The sequence below is a fragment of the Microcaecilia unicolor genome, chromosome 3 (genome assembly GCF_901765095.1).
Source record: "Microcaecilia unicolor chromosome 3, aMicUni1.1, whole genome shotgun sequence".
Lineage (NCBI taxonomy): Eukaryota > Metazoa > Chordata > Amphibia > Gymnophiona > Siphonopidae > Microcaecilia > Microcaecilia unicolor.
Window position 1 is genome coordinate 303,550,976 of NC_044033.1, and position 22,119 is coordinate 303,573,094.

General features: G+C 46.8%; 1 protein-coding gene across 3 annotated transcripts in view; it reads left to right on the plus strand.

Annotated features, from left to right (window-relative positions):
• Nucleotides 1-22,119, plus strand: part of DIP2B (disco interacting protein 2 homolog B) — a 596,277-nt gene that overhangs the window by 440,725 nt on the left and 133,433 nt on the right. For all 3 annotated transcript variants that reach the window (XM_030198260.1, XM_030198261.1, XM_030198262.1), the window contains 2 exons: nt 879-1,006; nt 8,775-8,889. In XM_030198260.1, the coding sequence (XP_030054120.1) occupies nt 879-1,006; nt 8,775-8,889 (243 nt within the window). The remainder of the gene's footprint in view (nt 1-878; nt 1,007-8,774; nt 8,890-22,119) is intronic.

A 22,119-nucleotide genomic window follows, 5' to 3' on the forward strand; every position in this document is an offset into this window, starting at 1 on the left:
CATCTGTCCCTCTCAAACATCTCTCTGCCCTCCTTCTACCAGTAATTTTTCCTGCTCTCCTGAATCCCTACCCCTCCCCGTGGTCCCCTTTCTCTCTCTCTGTTAACTCCTGAACCCTCCCTCCCCCCCCCCCCCAGTCCACGTTCTCTCTCTTCTTATACCTGCTCCTCTCAGCCCTCCGACTTCGTCTTTAGTGCTGCAGCCATGCTTCTCCTTTCAATCGCCCAAAACCACTGTAGCGTCCTGCTCGGAAACAGGAAGTTCTGTCAGAAGAGGCAGGACGCTAGAAAGGCTTTGAGTAGCTGGAAGGAACAGCATGCCTTCATAACTGCAGAGCTAAAGGCAGAAATCGGAGGGCTGACAGGAGCAAGTATAAGGAGAGAGAACCACTGCTGCTGCCTACAGCCTCTCCAGTCTTACACCTGCCCAATGAAGCGCTGTTGCGGGACATCTGCGGCGAGCTGCGGGCTGGGGTACCCTCGCAACGTGGCCCAGTGCCGGGCCAAGTGGAAGAAGATGTGGCAGGCCTTGTACTCTGAGAGGGAGGTCCGGCGGCAGGGCCAGGGGCGGCCGCAGGGTCTCTGGTCCCCCCCGGTACTACAGGCTCCTCCGCTGCCTCTGGAAGCAGGCGGGGCGGCTCTTGTTTGGCGAGTGACGGCACCCGGCTGACGTGACGTCGGGAGAGATCTGTGACACTCTTCATTTATATAGTAGGATTTTTTTGCCTGAAACTAATAGTATGTTTTCATATGTTAAATTTTGCTGTAATCTACCCTGAGCTCAATGTATCTTGGGTTGGTGCTGAATTAAAGATTTTGCATAAAACTTAAATTAAACTCCCATTCATGGTTCTGTAAAATACTGTATTTCTATTTCAGGGCAGCTTAGTGTTTGTGGTTGGAAAAATGGATGGGCTGTTGACGGTCAGTGGTCGCAGACATAATGCTGATGACATTGTGGCAACTGCACTGGCTGTGGAGTATACAAAAACTGTCTACAGAGGAAGGTAGGTGACTGTGGACTTTTTGGTATCCCCACTTAATGGCTTCTAGTGAAATCCAAGGTCAGGACAGAGTTTCCCTTTCTTTCTGTGCCATCAGTATCTTTGAATGGTTAAACTTGAGGAATTGTAAGGCTAGGTAGAGTGACTAAAAGACCTGATAAATTAGTCCCTATAACACCAATCCAGGAAAATTTACTCTTGAGAAAAAGTTTTTTTTGAATCTTAGGATATCTGCCAAAAAAAAAGGCAAAAATTACTCTTCCTGACCATGGTTCTTTCAACAGAAGCATAATATTTCTGTGTTGCAGTCTTGATAATGCATAATAATGCTGAAACATTATTTTAAGCTATATCTGCTGGGAATCTTTTTGCATATGGCATATATCAACGGTAGTGAGGCAGGGAAGTATGAAAGGTCTAATTAAAGCTCGTCTATAAGTTGAGAAATTTTGACTTCAAAATACCATCAATGCACAAGTTTTAGTCTTATCTAAGTCATTCTTATCCATTTCTTAGCACTCTTGCTATAGCTAGCTTCATGAACAGACTCTGGCTATGCTGAAGTTGTTTGAGAGGATACAACAGTGTTCAAATTAAAAAGAAGATATTTGGAGGGAGGTTTGCAAGTGCAAACATAAATAGTAATGATTGTTTCAACTACCGAGAACATTTACAGATTTTAAAGTTTTGATCACATATACTGAGAGAAGGGCATTCTTGCAGGAAAGTGTGCATAATTATTAGGTGACATGGAAACGGCTACAGCTAAAAGCAATTTGATTGGCTGATGGCTCAAGCAATAGGCTGAAAGAGGAAGTTTGAAAGAGATGGTGAGTGTAATTCTGATTGTTTTGGGGTTTGTTTTTTTTAAATAAAAGAAAAACAGGATCGTGTGTGGGTGATGAGAAATACTGATTTATGAATAAAACATTTTCTTTGGATAAGAAGGGCGAGTGATTTGTGAAAATAATTTTGCTTTAGTGAACTTGCCAAAGCTTAAGTGAAAGACTTATCAGTGAGGGATAAATCTATAATCCTCACATACTGAAATCTGATGATTTAGCTGATCCTTCTGGCTTTGTCTGTTCTGACCCTGTTGAAATCTGTGGGCTGTGGGAAGGAGGGTAGGTTTGGGAAAGGCAGGAAGATGCCGGAGAAAGAAGGAATGAGAAAGGGAGCAATGTTGGACCTGAAAGTGGAGGGGGGGGGGAGAGAGGGGAGCAATGTGAGACCCAGCCTCGACTTATACACAGGTCACAACATTTTTGGCCATTTTTATTCCTAAAACTGCCCTTGACTTACACAAGATCGACTTATAAACGAGTATATATGGTATTTTGTGAATGAGTGTTGAGTATGGAATAAGGCTCCAGCCATTGTGGATTTGATTTTGGTGAAAAGGATGTATAATGGTGGTTGTATTCTGATAGGGTAGTACTGAATCGGTTATGTACTCCGGGCTGTCTTGTATACCACCAGTTAAAAGAATTGGGTCGGGTTGGTGCTTGTTAAAGTTGGGGTGGATTTGCAGTTGGAGTCATCCAGCCTGTTCACCCATTCAGAAGGGTTGTATGTGTATAATATGGATTGGGATATCTGTGTGGTGTATATTGCCCTAGGGCAGATCATGAAAGATATAGGGTTGTTCGTGGAATGATTAGTGAATTAAGAGCTATTTTATAATGAGACTCTTGTCGGCGATTTTAATCTTCATATGGGTCAGGCGACGTCCCATTCCTTTTTTTTTTTTGTAAATTAGGGATGAGCTCGTTGGACTATCTTCAGCTGCTGCTCATGAGAAGGATCATACTTTGGATTTAGCATTTTATTTATTTTGTCTTCCCATTTACATGACTCATTCTGGGGGAAGGGGGTACAATGTAAGGTGTGACTGGTCTGTTGTCAGGTTTTGTTTCTTGTTAGTTCTTAATGTTAAGGTGAAGCAGGGGGTTAAAAGAGGGTAGGGGTTCCCTCAGATAACTCTGGATATGGAGGTGGTGAAGTCTCAATATCCTTATTCTGAGGGAGTGCTTGAGCAGCTAGTGTTGTAGCATTGGTTACTTTGTTGGATATGGTTGTATGACCATTATGTGATGAAGTTGGAGATAGGGTGAAGGGATCAAGGGGAATCAATACACTGGATTCCATGGATTTCTTATGCCTTCAGGGAGGAAAAAGTTAATGATCTATTTAACAAGTTTTATGTAACATTTTACTACTACTACTACTTAACATTTCTAAAGCGCTACTAGGGTTGCGCAGCGCTGTACAGTTTAACAAAGAAGGGCAGTCCCTGCTCAAAGGAGCAGACAATCAAATTGGGGCAGTCTAGATTTCCTGAATAGAGGTATGGTTAGGTGCCGAAGGCGACATTGAAGAGGTGGGCTTTGAGCAAGGATTTGAAGATGGGCAGGGAGGGGGCTTGGCGTATGGGCTCAGGAAGTTTATTCCACGCATAGGGAGAGGCGAGGCAAAAAAGGGTGGAGCCTGGAATTGGCGGTGGTGGAGAAAGGTACAGAGAGGAGGGATTTGTCCTGTGAGCGGAGGTTTCGGGTAGGAGCGTAAGGGGAGATAAGGGTAGAGAGGTAATGAGGGGCTGCAGATTGAGTGCATTTGTAGGTTAGTAGGAGAAGCTTGAACTGTATGCGGTACCTGATCGGAAGCCAGTGAAGTGACTTGAGGGGTGATATGAGCATATCAGTCCAGACAGAAGATAAGACGTGCATTAGAGTTCTGAACGGATTGAAGGAGGGATAGACGGCTAAGTGGGAGGCCAGTGAGGAGTAGGTTGCAGTAGTCAAGGCGAGAGGTAATGAGAGAGTGGATGAGAGTGGACTTGTTCATTCAGAATAGTTTACAGCATAAAAATAAAGATAACAAGGTCAAGAAGGAATATGAAGATCCTATATAATAAAAAGCACCTCTGAAGCTGACTCTGTGGCACTGTGGCAGTGTAGGGTTCGTAAATCTGTAGTTCAGCATTTCATTCGCTCTCACTGTCCCCGCCCTCACGTCGAGGAAACGGAACGCTGCATAGTTGCCAAGCAAACAAACGTGACATCACAGGAACAAAGAACCAATCAGAGCGGAACTTGGAGGAGGGAAGTGGAGTGGATTGAATCTCTAACAAACAATCATATACAGGGAGGTACGAACATCAGTGGAGGCAAGTGCACAGAACGGAAGGGAAGACAAACATTTAATCACTTTGTCACACACACACACAGACAATCACTCTGTATCTTTCTTACACTGTCTGTAAAACATACTGTCACTCTCAGTCTCTCACATGGGCAACTGTATGTTGCATTCTCACGAGTAAGGAGCTCTTCTGATGTGATTGTTAAACTGATTGAAGGGCCTGAACAAGGAAAACTTTTACCACATTGTAACACAGTTTACACAAAAACTACTGTATATAAAGAAATCTTACACATGTAAACAACAATTATATTCAGAATACAACTGTGGAAACATTAAAGGCAGGAACTCATTACATTGCTAGCGCCCATTTCATTAAGAAACAGGCCTTTTTTACTAGTCTTTACATAAATAGATCTTGTATTCCTAAGACAATCAAGGATTTAAATCTTATAATCCAGGCAACATCCAAATCATAGCTGTACATTAAAACATCAGTTGGTGAAGAAGAGAAGGGTTGTCAACTTATTAAAAAAAAATACCATCAAATTAATTTCCTTTCTTAGTTCAGGCATTAGCTTATTCCAGTGTTTGGGTCCACAACACTAAAGGCTCTCGATCTCCAGGCTACTTTCTTTAGTCTTCTATACCTGGTATGTCAAAAGGCTACCTTGTGACGATGATCTTAATGACTGCTTAGGTACACATATGATTTGATTCTATTTTTTAAATTTAACAAATTCTGAGCATTTAACACGACGATTAAAAACAGTAATTTAAACAAACATCTCTCATTGATTGTTGTGTAAGCTACATTGGCTCCCAAAGGACACACTCTCTTCCTACCCAGAACTAATTTGGCTGCAGCATTTTGGATGACTTACATAGTAACATAGTAGATGATGGCAGAAAAAGACCTGCACGGTCCATCCAGTCTGCCCAACAAGATAAACTCATATGTGCTACTTTTTGTGTATACCTTACCTTGATTTGTATCTGTCATTTTCAGGGCACAGACCGTATAAGTCTGCTCAGCACTATCCCTGCCTTCCAACCACCGGCTCTGGCACAGACCGTATAAGTCTGCCCAGCACAATCCCCCCCTCCCAACCAGCCCCCCCTCCCACCACCGGCTCTGCCGCCCAATCTCAGCTAAGTTTCTGAGGATCCATTCCCTCGGAACAGGATTCCTTTATTGTTTATCCGCGCATGTTTGAATTCCGTTGAAGTTGTTTTTTTATATTTCGTCAGTAGACCTGCATACGAAACATTGCAATAGTCTAATTCACTTAACAATAAACATTATACAGTAAGTAATGGAAAGGAGCTGGTGTAGAAATAGAGGTTAAGGAGGTATATCCGTTCTCTCTGGTGATCTGTCATGAGCAAGTGGGTGCAGTGAAGAGGAAAGGAGAAACAGGGGTGATATGATACAGACGTTCAAATATTTGAAAGGTATTAATCCGCAAACAAACCTTTTCCGGAGATGGGAAGGCGGTAGAACTAGAGGACATGAAATGAGATTGAAGGGGAGCAGACTCAAGAAAATGTCAGGAAGTATTTTATCACGGAGAGAGTGCTGGATGCTTGGAATGCCCTCCCGCGGGAGATGGTGGAGATGAAAACGGTAACGGAATTCAAAATGCGTGGGAATAACATAAAGGAATCCTGTTCGGAAGGAATGGAGCCTCAGGAGCTTAGTGGAGATTGGATGGCAGAGGCGGGGTTAGTGCTGGGCAGACTTCTACAGTCTGTGCCCTGAAAAAGACAGATACAAATCAAGGGGCTGGTGGTTGGGAGGCGGGGCTAGTGTTGCGCAGACTTATACGGTCTGTGCCCTGAAGAAGACAGATACAAATCAAGGTAAGGTCTACACAAAAAGTAGCACATATGAGTTATCTTGTTGGGCAGACTGGATGGACTGTGCAGGTCTTTTTCTGCCGTCATCTACTATGATACTATGAAGCAATGTCTTTCAGAGAAATTAATCTCACCTGAGTGCTTTGTGGTGGTAGTGGGAAGGGGCAATCGGGAGGGAGGAGTTGTCTTTCATACTGGAGGATGGACTTTGCCTCAAAGATGGAGGGATTAGAGCGGCAAGAAGAGAAGCAGGATGGTGGGGAGGAGGAATTCATAAGGGTTATGGGAACAGTTTTCTGTGTTAGACCAGAGTGGGTTATGGAGTTGTTAAGGAAAATTAACTCTTTGATTTGCACGGTGGATGTTTATCCTGCGTGTTAATTTGATTGGGAAAGTATTTGGAAAGTTCTTGAGGGATCTAGTTAAGCCTTTCCTTGAGGAAGGAGTATTTCCTAGGACTTTGAAAACTGCAAGCGTAAGTCCTTTGTTGTAGAAACCAGCATTAGAAGGGACAATTTTAGGTAATTATTAGCCAAATTCAAACTTGCTGGTATTGGGCAAGTTAATAGAGCAGCTAGATGATGCAGGATCAGTTACATGGTTTTCTAGAGAGTAATAATAATTTGAGTGCACTCAAATGGATTCTGGTCTGGACGCTTACCAAAGATGCTGCTTGCTTCAGTGGTGGATGTATGGTTGAAAGGATGGAGTTTAGGAAGATGGGCTGTGTTTTTATGTGCTATGTCATTTGGTTTTGTGAGTGAGGTTAAGGGATTTGGGGTTGAGAAGGGTTGATAGTGTTAGTTTGCTTCATTTTTGATGGGCTGAGGTTATAAAGTGTGAATAGGTTTGAATGTTTCCAGACATATCCCCAATGAAGGGGGGAAGGTTCTGCAGGGTGCCATGCTTTTTCAACTTTTTTTTAACACATACTTGCTACCCTTTTGTATCTGCTGTTGAGTAGCTGTGGTCTAGCATTTTGAATTTATGCTGATATGATACTTTTCACCCTGTTCAAATATGTGGAAGGGGTGTGACAGCTGTGATGTGTTAAGTTGCTGTAGGTGGTTAGGTGGCTGGCTGAGAATGATTCAAGTGATTAATATGAACGCTATGTTCTTACATAGCTGTGATCTCTATTCTCTTGCTCAGTTACAGCTAAATTGAGTTGTCAAAACACATGTGGATTGTGAAAAACTGCAGGAAGACCTTAGGAATCTGGAACACTGGGCATCCAAATGACAGACAAAATTTAATGTAGACAAACACAAATTAATGCACATTGGGAAGAATAATCCAAATCATAGTTACCTGATGTTAGGGTCCACCTTAGGAGTCAGCACTCAAGAAAAAGATCTAGGTGTCATTGTAGACAATACACTGAAATCTTCTGCCCACTGTGCAGTGGCAGCCAAAAAATCAAACGGGATGCTAGGAATTATTAGGAAAGGGTGAAAAATAAGACCAAGAGTATTATTATGCCTCTGTATCGCTCTATGGTGCGACCTCACCTTGAGTATTGCGTTCATTTCTGGTCGCAATATCTCAAAGATATAGCGGAATAAGAAAAGGTTCAAAGGAGAGCGACCAAAATAAGAGCATGGAACTCCTCCATATGAGGATAGGATTCTTCAGCTTGGAAAAGAGACCAGGGGAGGGGGGGGGATATGATTGAGGTTCATAAATCCAGAGTGGTATAGAACAGGATAAAAGTGAATTGATTTTTCACTCTTTCAAAAAGTGCAAAGACCAGGGGACACTTGATGAAATTACATGGAAATACTTTTAAAACAAATAGGAGGAAATATTTTTTTCACTCAAAGAATAGTTAAGCACTGGAACTCATTGCTGGAGGATGTGGAAACTGCGGTTAACATGTTTGGATTTAAAAAAGATTTGGGCAAGTTCCTGGAGAGAAAATCCATAGTCTGTTATTGAGATGGACATGGGGGAAGTCACTGTTTGCCCAGGGATTGGTAGCATGGAATGTTGCTACTAATTGGGTTTCTGCCAGGTACTTGTGACCTGGATTGGCCACTATTGGAGGCAAGAACCTGGGCTAGGTGGACTATTGGTCTGACCCAATATGGCTATTCTTATGTTATTATTGAGTGGAGATTATAGTGGTGTCAAGAGTACAGTGTTTGGGGAGTTCTGATAGACTCCCTTCTTAGAATGGACCTGCAGGAGGAATATAGTGAAGCAAATGTTCATTATGCTTCAGCCAGTGTGGAGGCTGAAAGCATGTTTGGTGCCACAAGATTTTAGGCTGCTAGTGCAGTTGACAGTTCTGATTTTTGGCTATTGTAACTGTGTGTATTTGGAGCTGCCAGGGCACTTACTAAATTTGTTGCAGCTGAAACAGAATTCAGCAGCAAGGTTGATGTCAAAGTGTAGGAAAATGGAGTATATTACTCGGGATTATACAACTGCACTGGCTGTCTACTGTGTATTGCATACAGTTTAAGATTCTGGTGCTTATATTTAAGTATATTAAGAGTATTTCCACATCAATGTTACTGGAGTTGTTGCACAAATACCAGCCTATTTGGGCATTAAGGCCCCAATCATCAAAACTCCGGCACTGTTCTGAATAGCATTGTAAAAATACCACCGGAGCAGTGCAGAAGAACAGCACCCTAATGCTCAGTGCTAATGGGAGCAAATATAGGCCGCTCATAGCATTGAGCATTAGGGAGTTCGGCGGGAGGGTTTACTTGGTGCATGTGCTGAAGAGTTCCACTGTCAGCCTCCTTCCTCTCTCCTTCAGGATTGCAGTGTTTTCGGTTACGGTGTTTTATGATGAGAGGATTGTGGTGGTGGCTGAGCAGCGACCAGATGCCTCTGAAGAGGACTCCTTTCAGTGGATGAGCCGAGTGCTACAGGTAATAGTATTGCTAATTTGGAGTGCTGTCAGTGTATATAATGCTGTACATGGCTGTGTGCTGAAGTGTTGCTTCCTGCCCTGATCTTGAAAGTTTGAAAACAGGGAACTGAAATGACTTACTGTTTAACTTTTAGTAAGTGTCTGGTGTACTCGTACTTAAGTTTGTGGCTATGCTAGTATCCAGTCTGACTGCATAGACATCTGATGCATGGTGGAATACCTGTGCCACTCTCTCAAGTTCACTGATTTATGCCCCTTTACTTCACTTTAATGCTAGTCTTTCGAAACGTAGAAACATATTAAAATGACAGCAGATAAAGACCTTGGGGGCAATTCTGTAACTTGGCATTTCACGACATCAAATTAAGTGCCTTGATGCCATGCGCTGAGCACCAGTTCTGTAATGGCATCCTGGCGTCAAGATTTTGTGACAGAATGCTAGTGTTAAGTTGTCATCAACATGCCTACATGTAGGTGCACCCACTTAACCAGGTCTATGGCTGTCAAAATTTGGAGCACCCAACTTAGTATTCTATAAGGTGTGCACGTAAGTAGATGACATACTAATGTTTTGCCCATGCTTACACACCTGTTGCAGTTACGGTCTTTAGCACTTACTTAATCCCTTATAGAATAGTGTGTAGCGCACTTGCATGTGTAAGTGCCAGTTAAGGAGTGTATAACTGTATGCACCCATGAACCATTTCCTAAATCAGCACTATAGGGAACAGCGCTGGAAAATACTGCGGAACCATTGCACAAAAAAAACTTCCCAATGCTCAACATTATCAGCTTTAAAATTATATGTGCACTGTGCAAAGGGGAGGAACATTCCTGGCAAACCCTGAAGTGTAGGCACACATCAGCACTGTTCTTCTGCTCCTTTAAATATAAGCTTTTCTTATTTTTTTTCCACTTGAAAAGCTTATATTTAAGCACAGAAATCGGGCGCCAATGTGTGCTTACACTTTCAGTTTTGCTCGAACTCCTACACATTTATTCCTCACCACCGACACTCAGAGACTTGCACAGGCTTTTTTCCTCTTTCAAATAAAATTAAAACTAGCAGATTTTAAAAGGAAAATAATGAGAGATTCTCTTCTAAACCCTCAATGCGACCACAGAGCTGGCAATAGGTTTCCAGCATTAGGAAGGGTTTTTTGAGCACGATTTCTTTGAGCATTGGGAGGAAATATCTAATGACCTAATTTACATCTGTTTGCCTACATTTGTATTTAAACATTTTTATAGAGAACAAATAAAGAAAACTGCATACAGCAAGAAACTAAGTCATCATTTTGGTTTTGAGTTGTTTTTTTTTTTGTTTTTGCATCATCTTTATTGGTTTTAAACAAACAACTGTTGCAACCACAAACTTCAGATAACGGAAGAGTACAAGCATACTTTAACATGTTCCAGTGGGCAAAGAAACCCCACCATCACCACCACCCTCTCCCCTTCCTCCCTGGAGCTCTGCATGAAATGGCCAAAATAGAGTTAGGAATTAAGCAGTCGACTGCAGGCTAAATCCAGTGAATGTGGTCCAAAAGGGTTCTCACGTTTAGCAAAATCTCCAACTTGCCACAGAGTCTAGATCAGAAAAGTCTCGCTGTTCTGGAGATGCTTGTAGTATCATCAAGGATCGCCATTGTTGGAGAGTCAGTGGATCAGATGATATCCAGTGTTGCAGGATACTCTTCTTACGTAGCAATATTGAACATTTGACAAAACTCACATAACCCTTTGAAGCTGGACATGAGCAGGCTAATTGATCAAAAAGCATAAGAAGGGAGGGGAGGGTCGCCAAACCCATTTCCATAATTGTGAGACGTACATTGCCACTCCTTTCCAAAAACCTCGTGTAACAGGACATGCCCAAAACATGTGGCCCAGGGTTGCTGATTGTTGTGCACATTTAGGATATACATCATCTTCCCAGAGAGCAGCCAAAAAAGCATGGTGTAGAGAGATATATAATTGCAATAAAAACAAGTATTGAAGTTCACCATGTAAAACGTTCTTAGTCAGTTGGCCATGTTGCAATAAACAATGTTTAAAGCAGTCACGTAACATGTGCATCCCTAAGTCTGCATTACAGCATTGACTGTAAGAGGAATAATCTTGCTAAAGGAGTTTATCTTGTAAATCTTTATACTAGCATTTTAAAGATACCCTTTGGGCATCCAACCAGTATGTCTCCACTAGTGTTTCCCAAACCGATAGTGAACGAGAAGCCTGTGACAAGCACATCGCATAGGTGTCACAGTTGCCAATAAGGAAATAATGCATTGCCGTCCAAATCATATTCTTCCCATAACTCCTGGAAAGATCTTATCAAGCCCTCATCAGACACCACATAAAAGAGATATTGTATCCCGTGCTGAGCTCAACATTCAAACGTGACACCTAACATACCAGGCGGAACATCTCCGTTACCACAAATTGAGAGCAGTGGGGAAATAGAGGCATTTAAACCTAACAGTTTACCAACCCACCGCCAAACCATCCGAAGAGGGGTATAGAAAAGAGATCAAGTACAGTTGGGCCCCATAGAGGGCGATGTGTGCAACCAACAACTAAAGTGCCAGGGATCACCCAGGTGAACCTCCTCGCTTGACACCAAGAAGTGAAATGTACCACGAAACCAATCCGATATATGCCTTATCACACCAACCAGTGAAAACAAATGAAGATTCAGTGAACCTAGGCCTCCCTTATTTGTTGGTAACGTCACCACCGACAGAGGGATTCGTGCACGTTTGCCATACTCAGGGCCCAGGATAAAACTTGACTATGACTGACTAATTGGCAGAGGGAGCATCTGAAGCATGTAAAGCCATTTCAGCATAAGCATCATATTGTATAAAGCTGTGAGTCCCTTCAAAGTTGGGAGAAAGTGCTTCCATAACTGAAGCTTCTGTGAGGTAAAGGTCAGCAAGGGTTGAATATTTGCAGAGTACAAAGTAGCAAGATTACATGGGATGGTCAAACCAAGGTAAGTTAAGGACCCCAATGCCCAAGTCTGGGGAGAAACTCCGTTCCAAGGTCTCTGGACTGACTCCTGCAGGGGAAGTGCCAAGGTTTTCCAATGATTAAGGGTCAGCCCAGAGAAAAAATTGAATTCATCCATGGCTGCCAAGATCTGAAGAAGTGCGAGTCCTAGGGGCTGGATAACGTAAGAAGCATATCGTATGCGTATACCAAGACCTTCAATTTAGATGCACCCAATCGGAGACCTCGGATATCTGGATCCAACCTGATTGTACGCAAGAGAGGCTCCAAGTAAAAAGCGGACAGCCTTGACGCATACCACGTTCAATTCCAAAAGACTCTGTACACACACCATTTACCAGGATTTGTGCCCACAAATCAGAGTATAACGCCAAAATAGAATGATAAAACCAACCAGAGACACCCACGTACTGTAGTGTACGAAATAAATAGGACCAATTGACTTGACCAAAAGCTGCCTAGGCATCCAATCCCGCCACTCCCTCCATCTGTGCCCTTGACATAGCCAGCAAAACCTTACAAATGTTCACCACTGGATGTCTATTAGAAATAAATCCAACCTGATGGTCGCCAATTAAGGAAGGTAACACTAAGGGCAACTGATTGGCCAGAATTTCGGGCCAGCAGTTTATTATCAACATTTAATAATGATATAGGCCTATATGAGGCACATTCTTTGCTGGGTTTACCCGGTTTAGGGATAAGAGAAATTAGTGCTTCATTAGCACGCAGAGGAAATGACCTCCGCTCAATACACGCCTCATAATAAGCGTGTAAGGGTCCCACTAAAGAAGAGGACAACATCTTTAAAAAGTCAAGTGAAAAGCCATCCGGTCCCGGCACTTTCTGAGCGCGTAGTTGTTTAATGCATAATTGTATCTCCTTGGCCTTCAATGGCGCTAGCAAGCTATCCCATTCCGACTGCGAGAGGGAATGGTATTCCTGAATCTTCTAAATAATCCTTAGTCGACAGACCTACTTGTTCCTCCGGTGCAGTGTAAAAACTCCGAAAGTATTTATAAAACTGAGCCACAATCTCTAATGGATATGTAATAACTCGGCCTGCGAAGTTCAAGCTAGTGATATATTGTGAACCTTGGCAGCGTTTTGTAACCTGTGCTAACAAGCGACCAGAACAGTTCCGTGATGGTAGTATTGATGTTTGCGGTAAAAGAGCATCTTAGTGTACGATCGTGAATGAGTGCATTCAATGCAGATTGAGTGGTTAATAGTAGTAAGTCTTCTGCTTCTCTGGTGGGATGCTGTTTGTTCTCTAAATGCAGAATACCCTGAGCCCAGGTACTTCTTACGAGTGGCAATATAAGCAATTATGTCACCCCGTAGAACCACTTTAGCGGTGTCCCAAAACAAAAGAGGATCATCTTGATGTTTGTTAAAACTCAAAAACTCCTGCCATTTCTGAGATAAATAGGATTGAAAATCCCTATCATCCTGTGAGTAGACAGGAAACTGCCAACCAGACTGGAACTGACTGCTACCCACTAAGTCCAGCTGCAGCCAAATAAAAGCATGATCAGACACCTCTGTTGGTCCAATCTCTGCCCCCTGAACCTGTGCAAACAGAGACTGGGACAACAGGATATAGTCTATACAAGACTAGGTATGGTGCACCCTCAAAAATGTGAAAAACCACGCTCAGTCGGGTGCAACAAGCGCCAAGGGTCCACCAAATCCATGGTAGAGCACATATAAAGGACTCCACGGGTCTTCTGCTGCAGGTTCCCTTCCACCCTTTCTGTCCACCCTATAATCCAAAACACGGTTAAGATCTCCAGCTAGGACTATTGGGGTAGACAGATCCTGGGCTCCCAATGTAGCCAGCTCTACAAAATACGTATGGTTCTATTCATTCAGAGCGTAAACCACTAGTAAACGAAAATTCACCCCTCCATAGCTAACGTAACAAAATATATCTACCCTGGTTATCTTTACATACTAATTTCACTGCACATGGCAAATTTTTGCAAACTAAAACCGCCACTCCTGCTTTTTTACAATCTGAGGATGAAAAATACAATTCCCCCATCCACCCCTGTTGCAACTTCAAATGTTCGAGTTCAGTGAGTTTTGTTTCTTGTAAGCAACAATGTCTGCATTATGATGCTTTAACAAAGTTAAAATTGTTTTTCTTTTCACCGGAGAACTTATTCCTCAAACATTCCATGGGACAGTTTTTAACTGTCTATTAATTATAGCCTCGCTTCAAACCACATATAGCCCATTGCCATCGGTACCAATCCCTCAGGGTCCCAGCCACCCCCCTCCCCCAAGGGAAAACAGAGTACAATGCAAATAATAAACAATGAAAGGCAACCCACTTCCAAACAGCCACAGAGAGTGCAAACACTCCACTGCCTAAAAATCCCATACAGTCACGCAGAGCCCCGTGTAATCCCACCCACCCCCACTCTTACCCTCCTAACCTTCCCCCTCCCTCTCCCAAAAACCCCACCAACAATCATAATAGGTGACCATCATTATTATATCCCACATTAAACAGAAATGGACATGATTAATATGAACTACCGCTTATAGTACCAAAAGGTCAGTAGTATCCAGCTGGATCAATCAGGAGCATCTGGCTACGGGAAAATGGTGTTAATAAAGTCCCGGGCACTTGACACTGTATCCAATACTTTCCAGCAACCCTCATGATGAACTTTGAGGATCGCCAGATATAGAAAAAGAAAGCGGCACTTTTTCTCCGCAAATGCAACACACAAGGGATAAAACCGTGTCACTCCGACAAAGCAGGGGAATAGTCCTGGAAAATCCACACTGGCTGACATCATACTGCAAGTTCAGTCTCCTTGGAGGAAAGGAGAAACAGGTGATATGATACAGACGTTCAAATATTTGAAAGGTATTAATCCGCAAACTAACCTTTTCCGGAGACAGGAAAGCGGTAGAACTAGAGGACATGAATTGAGGTTGAAGGGGGGCAGACTCAGGACTAATGTCAGGAAGTATTTTTTCATGGAGAGGGTGGTGGATATGTGGAATGCCCTCCCGCGGGAGGTGGTGGAGATGAAAGCGGTAATGGAATTCAAACATGCGTGGGAAAATGTGGGATACAAATGCAATAAATAAATAATAAACACAAAGGAATCCTGTTCAGAAGGAATGGTTCCGTGGAATCTTAGCGGAGATTGGGTGGCGACGCCGGTAATTGGAAACAAAATGGGAGCTGGGCAGACTTGTACGGTCTATGCCCTGATCATGACTGAATAGATAGGGATGTGCTGGAGTGTAAATTTTAAGGGGCTTCGATGTTAGCTTCAGAACTTCGTACAAGAACAGTACTGGGCAGACTTCTACGGTCTGTGCCCTGAGAAAGGCAAGGACAAATCAAACTCTGGTATTTGTCCTTGCCTTTCTCAGGGCACAGAACGTAGAAGTCTGCCCAGTACTGTTCTTGTACTAAGTTCTGAAGCTAACATCGAAGCCCCTTAAAATTTACACTCCAGCACATCCCTATCTATTCAGTCATGATCAGGGCATAGACCGTACAAGTCTGCCCAGCTCCCATTTTGTTTCCAATTACCGGCGTCGCCACCCAATCTCCGCTAAGATTCCACGGAACCATTCCTTCTGAACAGGATTCCTTTGTGTTTATTATTTATTTATTGCATTTGTATCCCACATTTTCCCACGCATATATATAAAGTATCACATACCATGTAAAATGAGTTTATCTTATTGGGCAGACTGGATGGACCGTTCAGGTCTTTCTCCGAGGACAAGCAGGCTGCTTGTTCTCACTGATGGGTGACGTCCACGGCAGCCCCTCCAATCGGAATCTTCACTAGCAAAGTCCTTTGCTAGCCCTCGCGCGCCCGCGCGCACCGCGCATGCGCGGCCGTCTTCCCGCCCGAAACCGGCTCGAGCCGGCCAGTCTTCTTTTGTCCGCACTCGGTACGGTCGTATTTTTCGCCGTGTCGAGCCCCGGAGAGTCGACCTCGCGCGTCCATATTGTTGAACGTGTTTTTTCTTCATAAAAGCTTTCCTTGTACTCGGGAAGTGCTCCGGAACCCCTCCACCGGGTTTCGTTTCAATCCTCCCCGTATTTCCAGCTTTGGCCCCGATAAGTTTTCTTTCGTCGTCGGGGTAGGCCTCTTTTCGGCCTCGGTCGAGATTTTCTCCCTCTAAAGTTTTTGGTGCTCTTTTTGCGTCATTTCGGACTTTGATTTCGCCGGCGTGATTTTTCTGCCCATGACATCGAAGCCTTCCAGCGGCTTCAAGAAGTGCACCCAGTGCGCCCGGGTTATCTCGCTCACTGATCGACACTCGTCGTGTCTTCAGTGTCTGGGGGCCGAGCACCGCCCTCAGAACTGTAGTCTGTGTTCCCTGCTTCAAAGGCGGACTCAGGTAGCGAGACTAGCCCAGTGGAACGTTTTGTTCTCGGGCTCTTCGTCGGCATCGGCACCGGGATCTTCGAGTGCATCGACGTCGTCAGCGTCCAGACCATCTTCCTCGGCCGCCCTTGCATCGAGTGCATCGAGGCATCGGGCCTCTGCATCGGCGCCGAGACATCGGATAGCTGCATCGACGTCGGTGGTACCGGGACCTCGTCTGCTGATGTCGTCGGATGGTGGTGCATCGTCAGGAGTGCAGGTGAGGGCTGTCCATTCCCCTGCTGGTGGTGGTGAGCCTTCGGGTGGGTCTCCTCCCACCCTGAGGGCTCCTGCGGTACAGCCCCCCCGAGACCGACCTTCTTCGGCCTCGGCCCCGAGGAAGCGACGGATGGATTCTACGTCCTCCTCGTCGGTGCCGGGGAGCTCCGGTGACATGCTTCGGAAGAAGTCGAAGAAGCATCGACACCGGGCTCCTCCCCGCGTCGGCACCGAGAGCTCTGGGTCGCCGAGGGATTCGGCACCCAGCAGGCATCGGCACCGAGAGGACCACTCACCCTCTGTCCAAGAGGTGTCGATGCGCTCCACTCTGGACAGCCCGGAACAGCCTCTTCGCCCGGAACAGGTCCTGACGTCGACGCCTGCATCGACCTCACAGCCTTTCTCTGCAGCCGCTCTAAACGAGAGCCTCCGGGCCGTTCTCCCAGAGATTCTGGGAGAGCTGTTGCGCCCTACCCCTCCGGTACCGGCGGTGCTTGCGCCTCCGGTACCGTCGAGCGTGGCGCCGGCTGGCCCATCGCCCAGGTTGAGGTCCCCGACCGTCGGTACCGCGTGCGGTACCGGCAGCGGCCACCTCCCAGGAAGGCTCCCCGACTACGTCGGCGGAGGGAGCTTCGCCGATGCGGGCGAGGGAGTCTACCTCTCGACGCCCCCATCGTGGACGTGGCTCCACTGAGTCGAGCAGGGCGAGGGTTGCAGACACAGGTTCGTGAACTTGTGTCTGACACCGAGGGGTGAGGCCTCGTGGGAGGAAGAGGAAGATCCTAGATATTTCTCTGACGAGGAGTCTGAGGGTCTTCCTTCTGATCCCACTCCCTCTCCTGAAAGACAGCTTTCTCCTCCCGAGAGTCTGTCTTTTGCTTCCTTTGTCCGGGAGATGTCTACGGCCATCCCCTTCCCGGTGGTTGTGGAGGACGAGCCCAGGGCTGAAATGTGTTGAGCTCCTGGACTATCCTTCTCCACCTAAGGAAGCGTCCACCGTTCCCTTGCACCATGTCCTAAAAAAGACATTGCTTGCGAACTGGACGAAACCCTTAACTAATCCCCACATTCCCAAGAAGATCGAGTCCCAGTACCGGATCCATGGGGACCCAGAGCTGATGCGCACTCAGTTGCCTCACGACTCTGGAGTTGTGGATTTGGCCCTAAAGAAGGCTAAGAGTTCTAGGGAACATGCTTCGGCGCCCCCGGGCAAGGACGCTAGAACCTTAGACTCCTTTGGGAGGAAGGCCTACCATTCCTCTATGCTCGTGTCCAAGATTCAGTCTTACCAGCTCTACACGAGCATACACATGCGGAACAATGTGCGGCAGTTGGCGGGCTTGGTTGATGCTCTTCCCCCTGAGCAAGCCAAGCCTTTTCAGGAGGTGGTCAGGCAGCTGAAGGCGTGCAGAAAATTCCTGGCCAGAGGAGTTTATGACACTTTTGATGTTGCGTCCAGGGCCGCTGCTCAAGGTGTGGTGATGCGCAGGCTCTCATGGCTGCGTGCCGCCGACCTGGAGAATAGAATCCAGCAGCGGATTGCGGACTCGCCTTGCCGTGCGGACAACATTTTTTGGCGAAAAAGTCGAACAGGTGGTAGAGTCTCTCCACCAGCGGGACACCGCATTCGACAAATTCGCCCGCCGGCAGCCTTCAGCTTCTACCTCTACAGGTAGACGATTTTTCGGGGGAAGGAAGACTGTTCCCTACTCTTCTGGCAAGCGTAGGTACAATCCTCCTTCCCGACAGCCTGCGGCCCAGGCTAAGCCCCAGCGCGCTCGCTCTCGTCAGCAGCGTGCGCCTCAGCAAGGCCCCGTGGCGCCCCAGCAAAAGCAAGGGGCGAGCTTTTGACTGGCTCCAGCAGAGCATAGCCGACATCCAAGTGTCCGTGCCGGGCGACCTGCCGGTCGGAGGGAGGTTGAAAGCTTTTCACCGAAGGTGGCCTCTCATAACCTCCGATCAGTGGGTTCTGCAAATAGTCCGGCAGGGGTACACCCTCAATTTGACCTCAAAACCTCCAAATTGTCCACCGGGAGCTCAGTCTTACAGCTTCCAGCACAAGAGGGTACTTGCAGAGGAACTCTCCGCCCTTCTCAGCGCCAATGCGGTCGAGCCCGTGCCATCCGGGCAAGAAGGGCTGGGATTCTATTCCAGGTACTTCCTTGTGGAAAAGAAAACAGGGGGGATGCGTCCCATCCTAGACCTAAGGGCCCTGAACAAATATCTCGTAAAAGAAAAGTTCAGGATGCTTTCCCTGGGCACCCTTCTCCCCATGATTCAGCAAAACGATTGGCTATGCTCTCTGGACTTGAAGGATGCCTACACACATATCCCGATACTGCCAGCTCACAGACAGTATCTGCGATTTCAGTTGGGCACACGCCACTTCCAGTACTGTGTGCTACCCTTTGGGCTCGCCTCTGCGCCCAGGGTGTTCACAAAGTGCCTAGCTGTGGTAGCAGCGGCACTTCGCAGGCTGGGAGTACACGTGTTCCCATATCTCGACGATTGGCTGGTAAAGAACACGTCCGAGGCAGGAGCCCTGCAGTCCATGCAGATGACTATTCGCCTTCTGGAGCTACTGGGGTTTGTGATAAATTACCCAAAGTCCCATCTTCTTCCAGTGCAGAACCTCGAATTCATAGGAGCTCTGCTGGATTCTCGGACGGCTCGCGCCTATCTCCCAGAGACGAGAGCCAACAACTTGTTGTCCCTCGTCTCCCGGGTGCGGGCGTCCCAGCAGATCACAGCTCGGCAGATGTTGAGATTGCTGGGCCATATGGCCTCCACAGTTCACGTGACTCCCATGGCCCGCCTTCACATGAGATCTGCTCAATGGACCCTAGCCTCCCAGTGGTATCAGGCCGCTGGCGGTCTAGAGGACGTGATCCACCTGTCCACGAGTTTTCTCGAATCCCTGTATTGGTGGACGATTTGGACCAATTTGACTCTGGGACGTCCCTTCCAAATTCCTCAGCCACAAAAAGTGCTGACCACGGATGCGTCTCTCCTGGGATGGGGAGCTCATGTCGATGGGCTTCACACCCAAGGAAGCTGGTCCCTCCAAGAACGCGATCTACAGATCAATCTTCTGGAGTTACGAGCGATCTGGAACGCTCTGAAGGCTTTCAGAGATCGGCTGTCCCACCAAATTATTCAAATTCAGACAGACAACCAGGTTGCCATGTACTATGTAAAGAAGCAGGGGGGCACCGGATCTCGCCCCCTGTGTCAGGAAGCCGTCAGCATGTGGACCTGGGCTCGCCGGTACGGCATGGTGCTCCAAGCCACATATCTGGCAGGCGTAAACAACAGTCTGGCCGACAGATTGAGCAGGATTATGCAACCTCACGAGTGGTCGCTCAGCTCCCGAGTGGTGCGCCAGATCTTCCAAGCGTGGGGCACCCCCTTGGTGGATCTCTTCGCATCTCGAGCAAACCACAAAGTCCCTCAGTTCTGTTCCAGGCTTCAGGCCACCGGCAGACTGGCGTCGGATGCCTTCCTCCTCGATTGGGGGGAGGGCCTGCTGTATGCTTATCCTCCCATTCCTCTGGTGGGGAAGACTTTGTTGAAACTCAAGCAAGACCGAGGCACCATGATCCTGATTGCTCCTTTTTGGCCGCGTCAGATCTGGTTCCCTCTTCTTCTGGAGTTATCCTCCGAAGAACCGTGGAGATTGGAGTGTTTCCGACCCTCATCACGCAGGACGAAGGGGCTCTTCTGCATCCCAACCTCCGGTCCCTGGCTCTCACGGCCTGGATGTTGAGGGCGTAGATTTTGCCTCTTTGGGTCTGCCAGAGGGTGTCTCCCGTATCTTGCTTGCTTCCAGGAAAGACTCCACTAAGAGAAGTTACTTCTTTCATTGGAGGAGGTTTGCCGTCTGGTGTGACAGCAAGGCCCTAGATCCTCGCTCTTGTCCTACACAGACCCTGCTTGAATACCTTCTGCACTTGTCTGAGTCTGGTCTTAAGACCAACTCCGTAAGGGTTCATCTTAGTGCAATCAGTGCATACCATTACCAAGTGGAAGGTAAGCCGATCTCAGGACAGCCTTTAGTTGTTCGCTTCATGAGAGGTTTGCATTTGTCAAAGCCCCCTGTCAAGCCTCCTACAGTGTCATGGGATCTCAATGTCGTTCTCACCCAGCTGATGAAACCTCCTTTTGAGCCACTGAATTCCTGCCATCTGAAGTACTTGACCTGGAAGGTCATTTTCTTGGTGGCAGTTACTTCAGCTCGTAGAGTCAGTGAGCTTCAGGCCCTGGTAGCCCAGGCCCCTTACACCAAATTTCATCATAACAGAGTAGTCCTCCGCACTCACCCTAAGTTCCTGCCAAAGGTCGTGTCGGAGTTCCATCTGAACCAGTCAATTGTCTTGCCAACTTTCTTTCCCCGTCCTCATTCCTGCCCTGCTGAACGTCAGCTGCACACATTGGACTGCAAGAGAGCATTGGCCTTCTACCTGGAGCGGACACAGCCCCACAGACAGTCCGCCCAATTGTTTGTTTCTTTTGATCCCAATAGGAGGGGAGTGGCTGTAGGGAAACGCACCATTTCCAATTGGCTAGCAGATTGCATTTCCTTCACTTACGCCCAGGCGGGGCTGGCTCTTGAGGGTCATGTCACGGCTCATAATGTTAGAGCCATGGCTGCGTCGGTAGCCCACTTGAAGTCAGCCTCCATTGAAGAAATTTGCAAAGCTGCGACGTGGGCTTCTGTCCACACATTCACATCCCATTACTGCCTGCAGCAGGATACCCGACGCGACAGTCGGTTCGGGCAGTCAGTTCTTCAGAACCTGTTTGGGCTTTAGGATCCAACTCCACCCCCCGAGGGCCCTGTTTGTTCTGTTCCAGGCTACACTCTCAGTTAGTTGGTAAATTTTTTTAGGTCAATTTCTGTTATGTCCTCGCCGTTGCGAGGCCCAATTGACCATGGTTGTTGTTTTGAGTGAGCCTGGGGGCTAGGGATACCCCATCAGTGAGAACAAGCAGCCTGCTTGTCCTCGGAGAAAGCGAATGCTACATACCTGTAGAAGGTATTCTCCGAGGACAGCAGGCTGATTGTTCTCACAAACCCGCCCGCCTCCCCTTTGGAGTTGTGTCTTCCCTTAAGAGTTTGTCTTGCTACATACTGGACTGGCCGGCTCGAGCCGGTTTCGGGCGGGAAGACGGCCGCGCATGCGCGGTGCGCTCGGGCGCGCGAGGGCTAGCAAAGGACTTTGCTAGTGAAGATTCCGATTGGAGGGGCTGCCGTGGACGTCACCCATCAGTGAGAACAATCAGCCTGCTGTCCTCGGAGAATACCTTCTACAGGTATGTAGCATTCGCTTTATCTTCTGTCATTTACTATGTTACTATGTTTGCCTTGTATCACTGTAGAATATCCACTTTATGGGTGTAGTTGTGCAGCTTTATAATTAGTCATCGGCATGCATCTCAGGACGCTGGTGGGCCTAAACGTTATGCCTGTTCCAACCTTGCTGGACCCGAGCCCTCCAGCCTCGGGAACTCTGCTGCAAGCCATATCTCCAATGCAGGAATTAAGTGTACCTCTGCCAATGTCTCTGAGATCCCCAGATTTC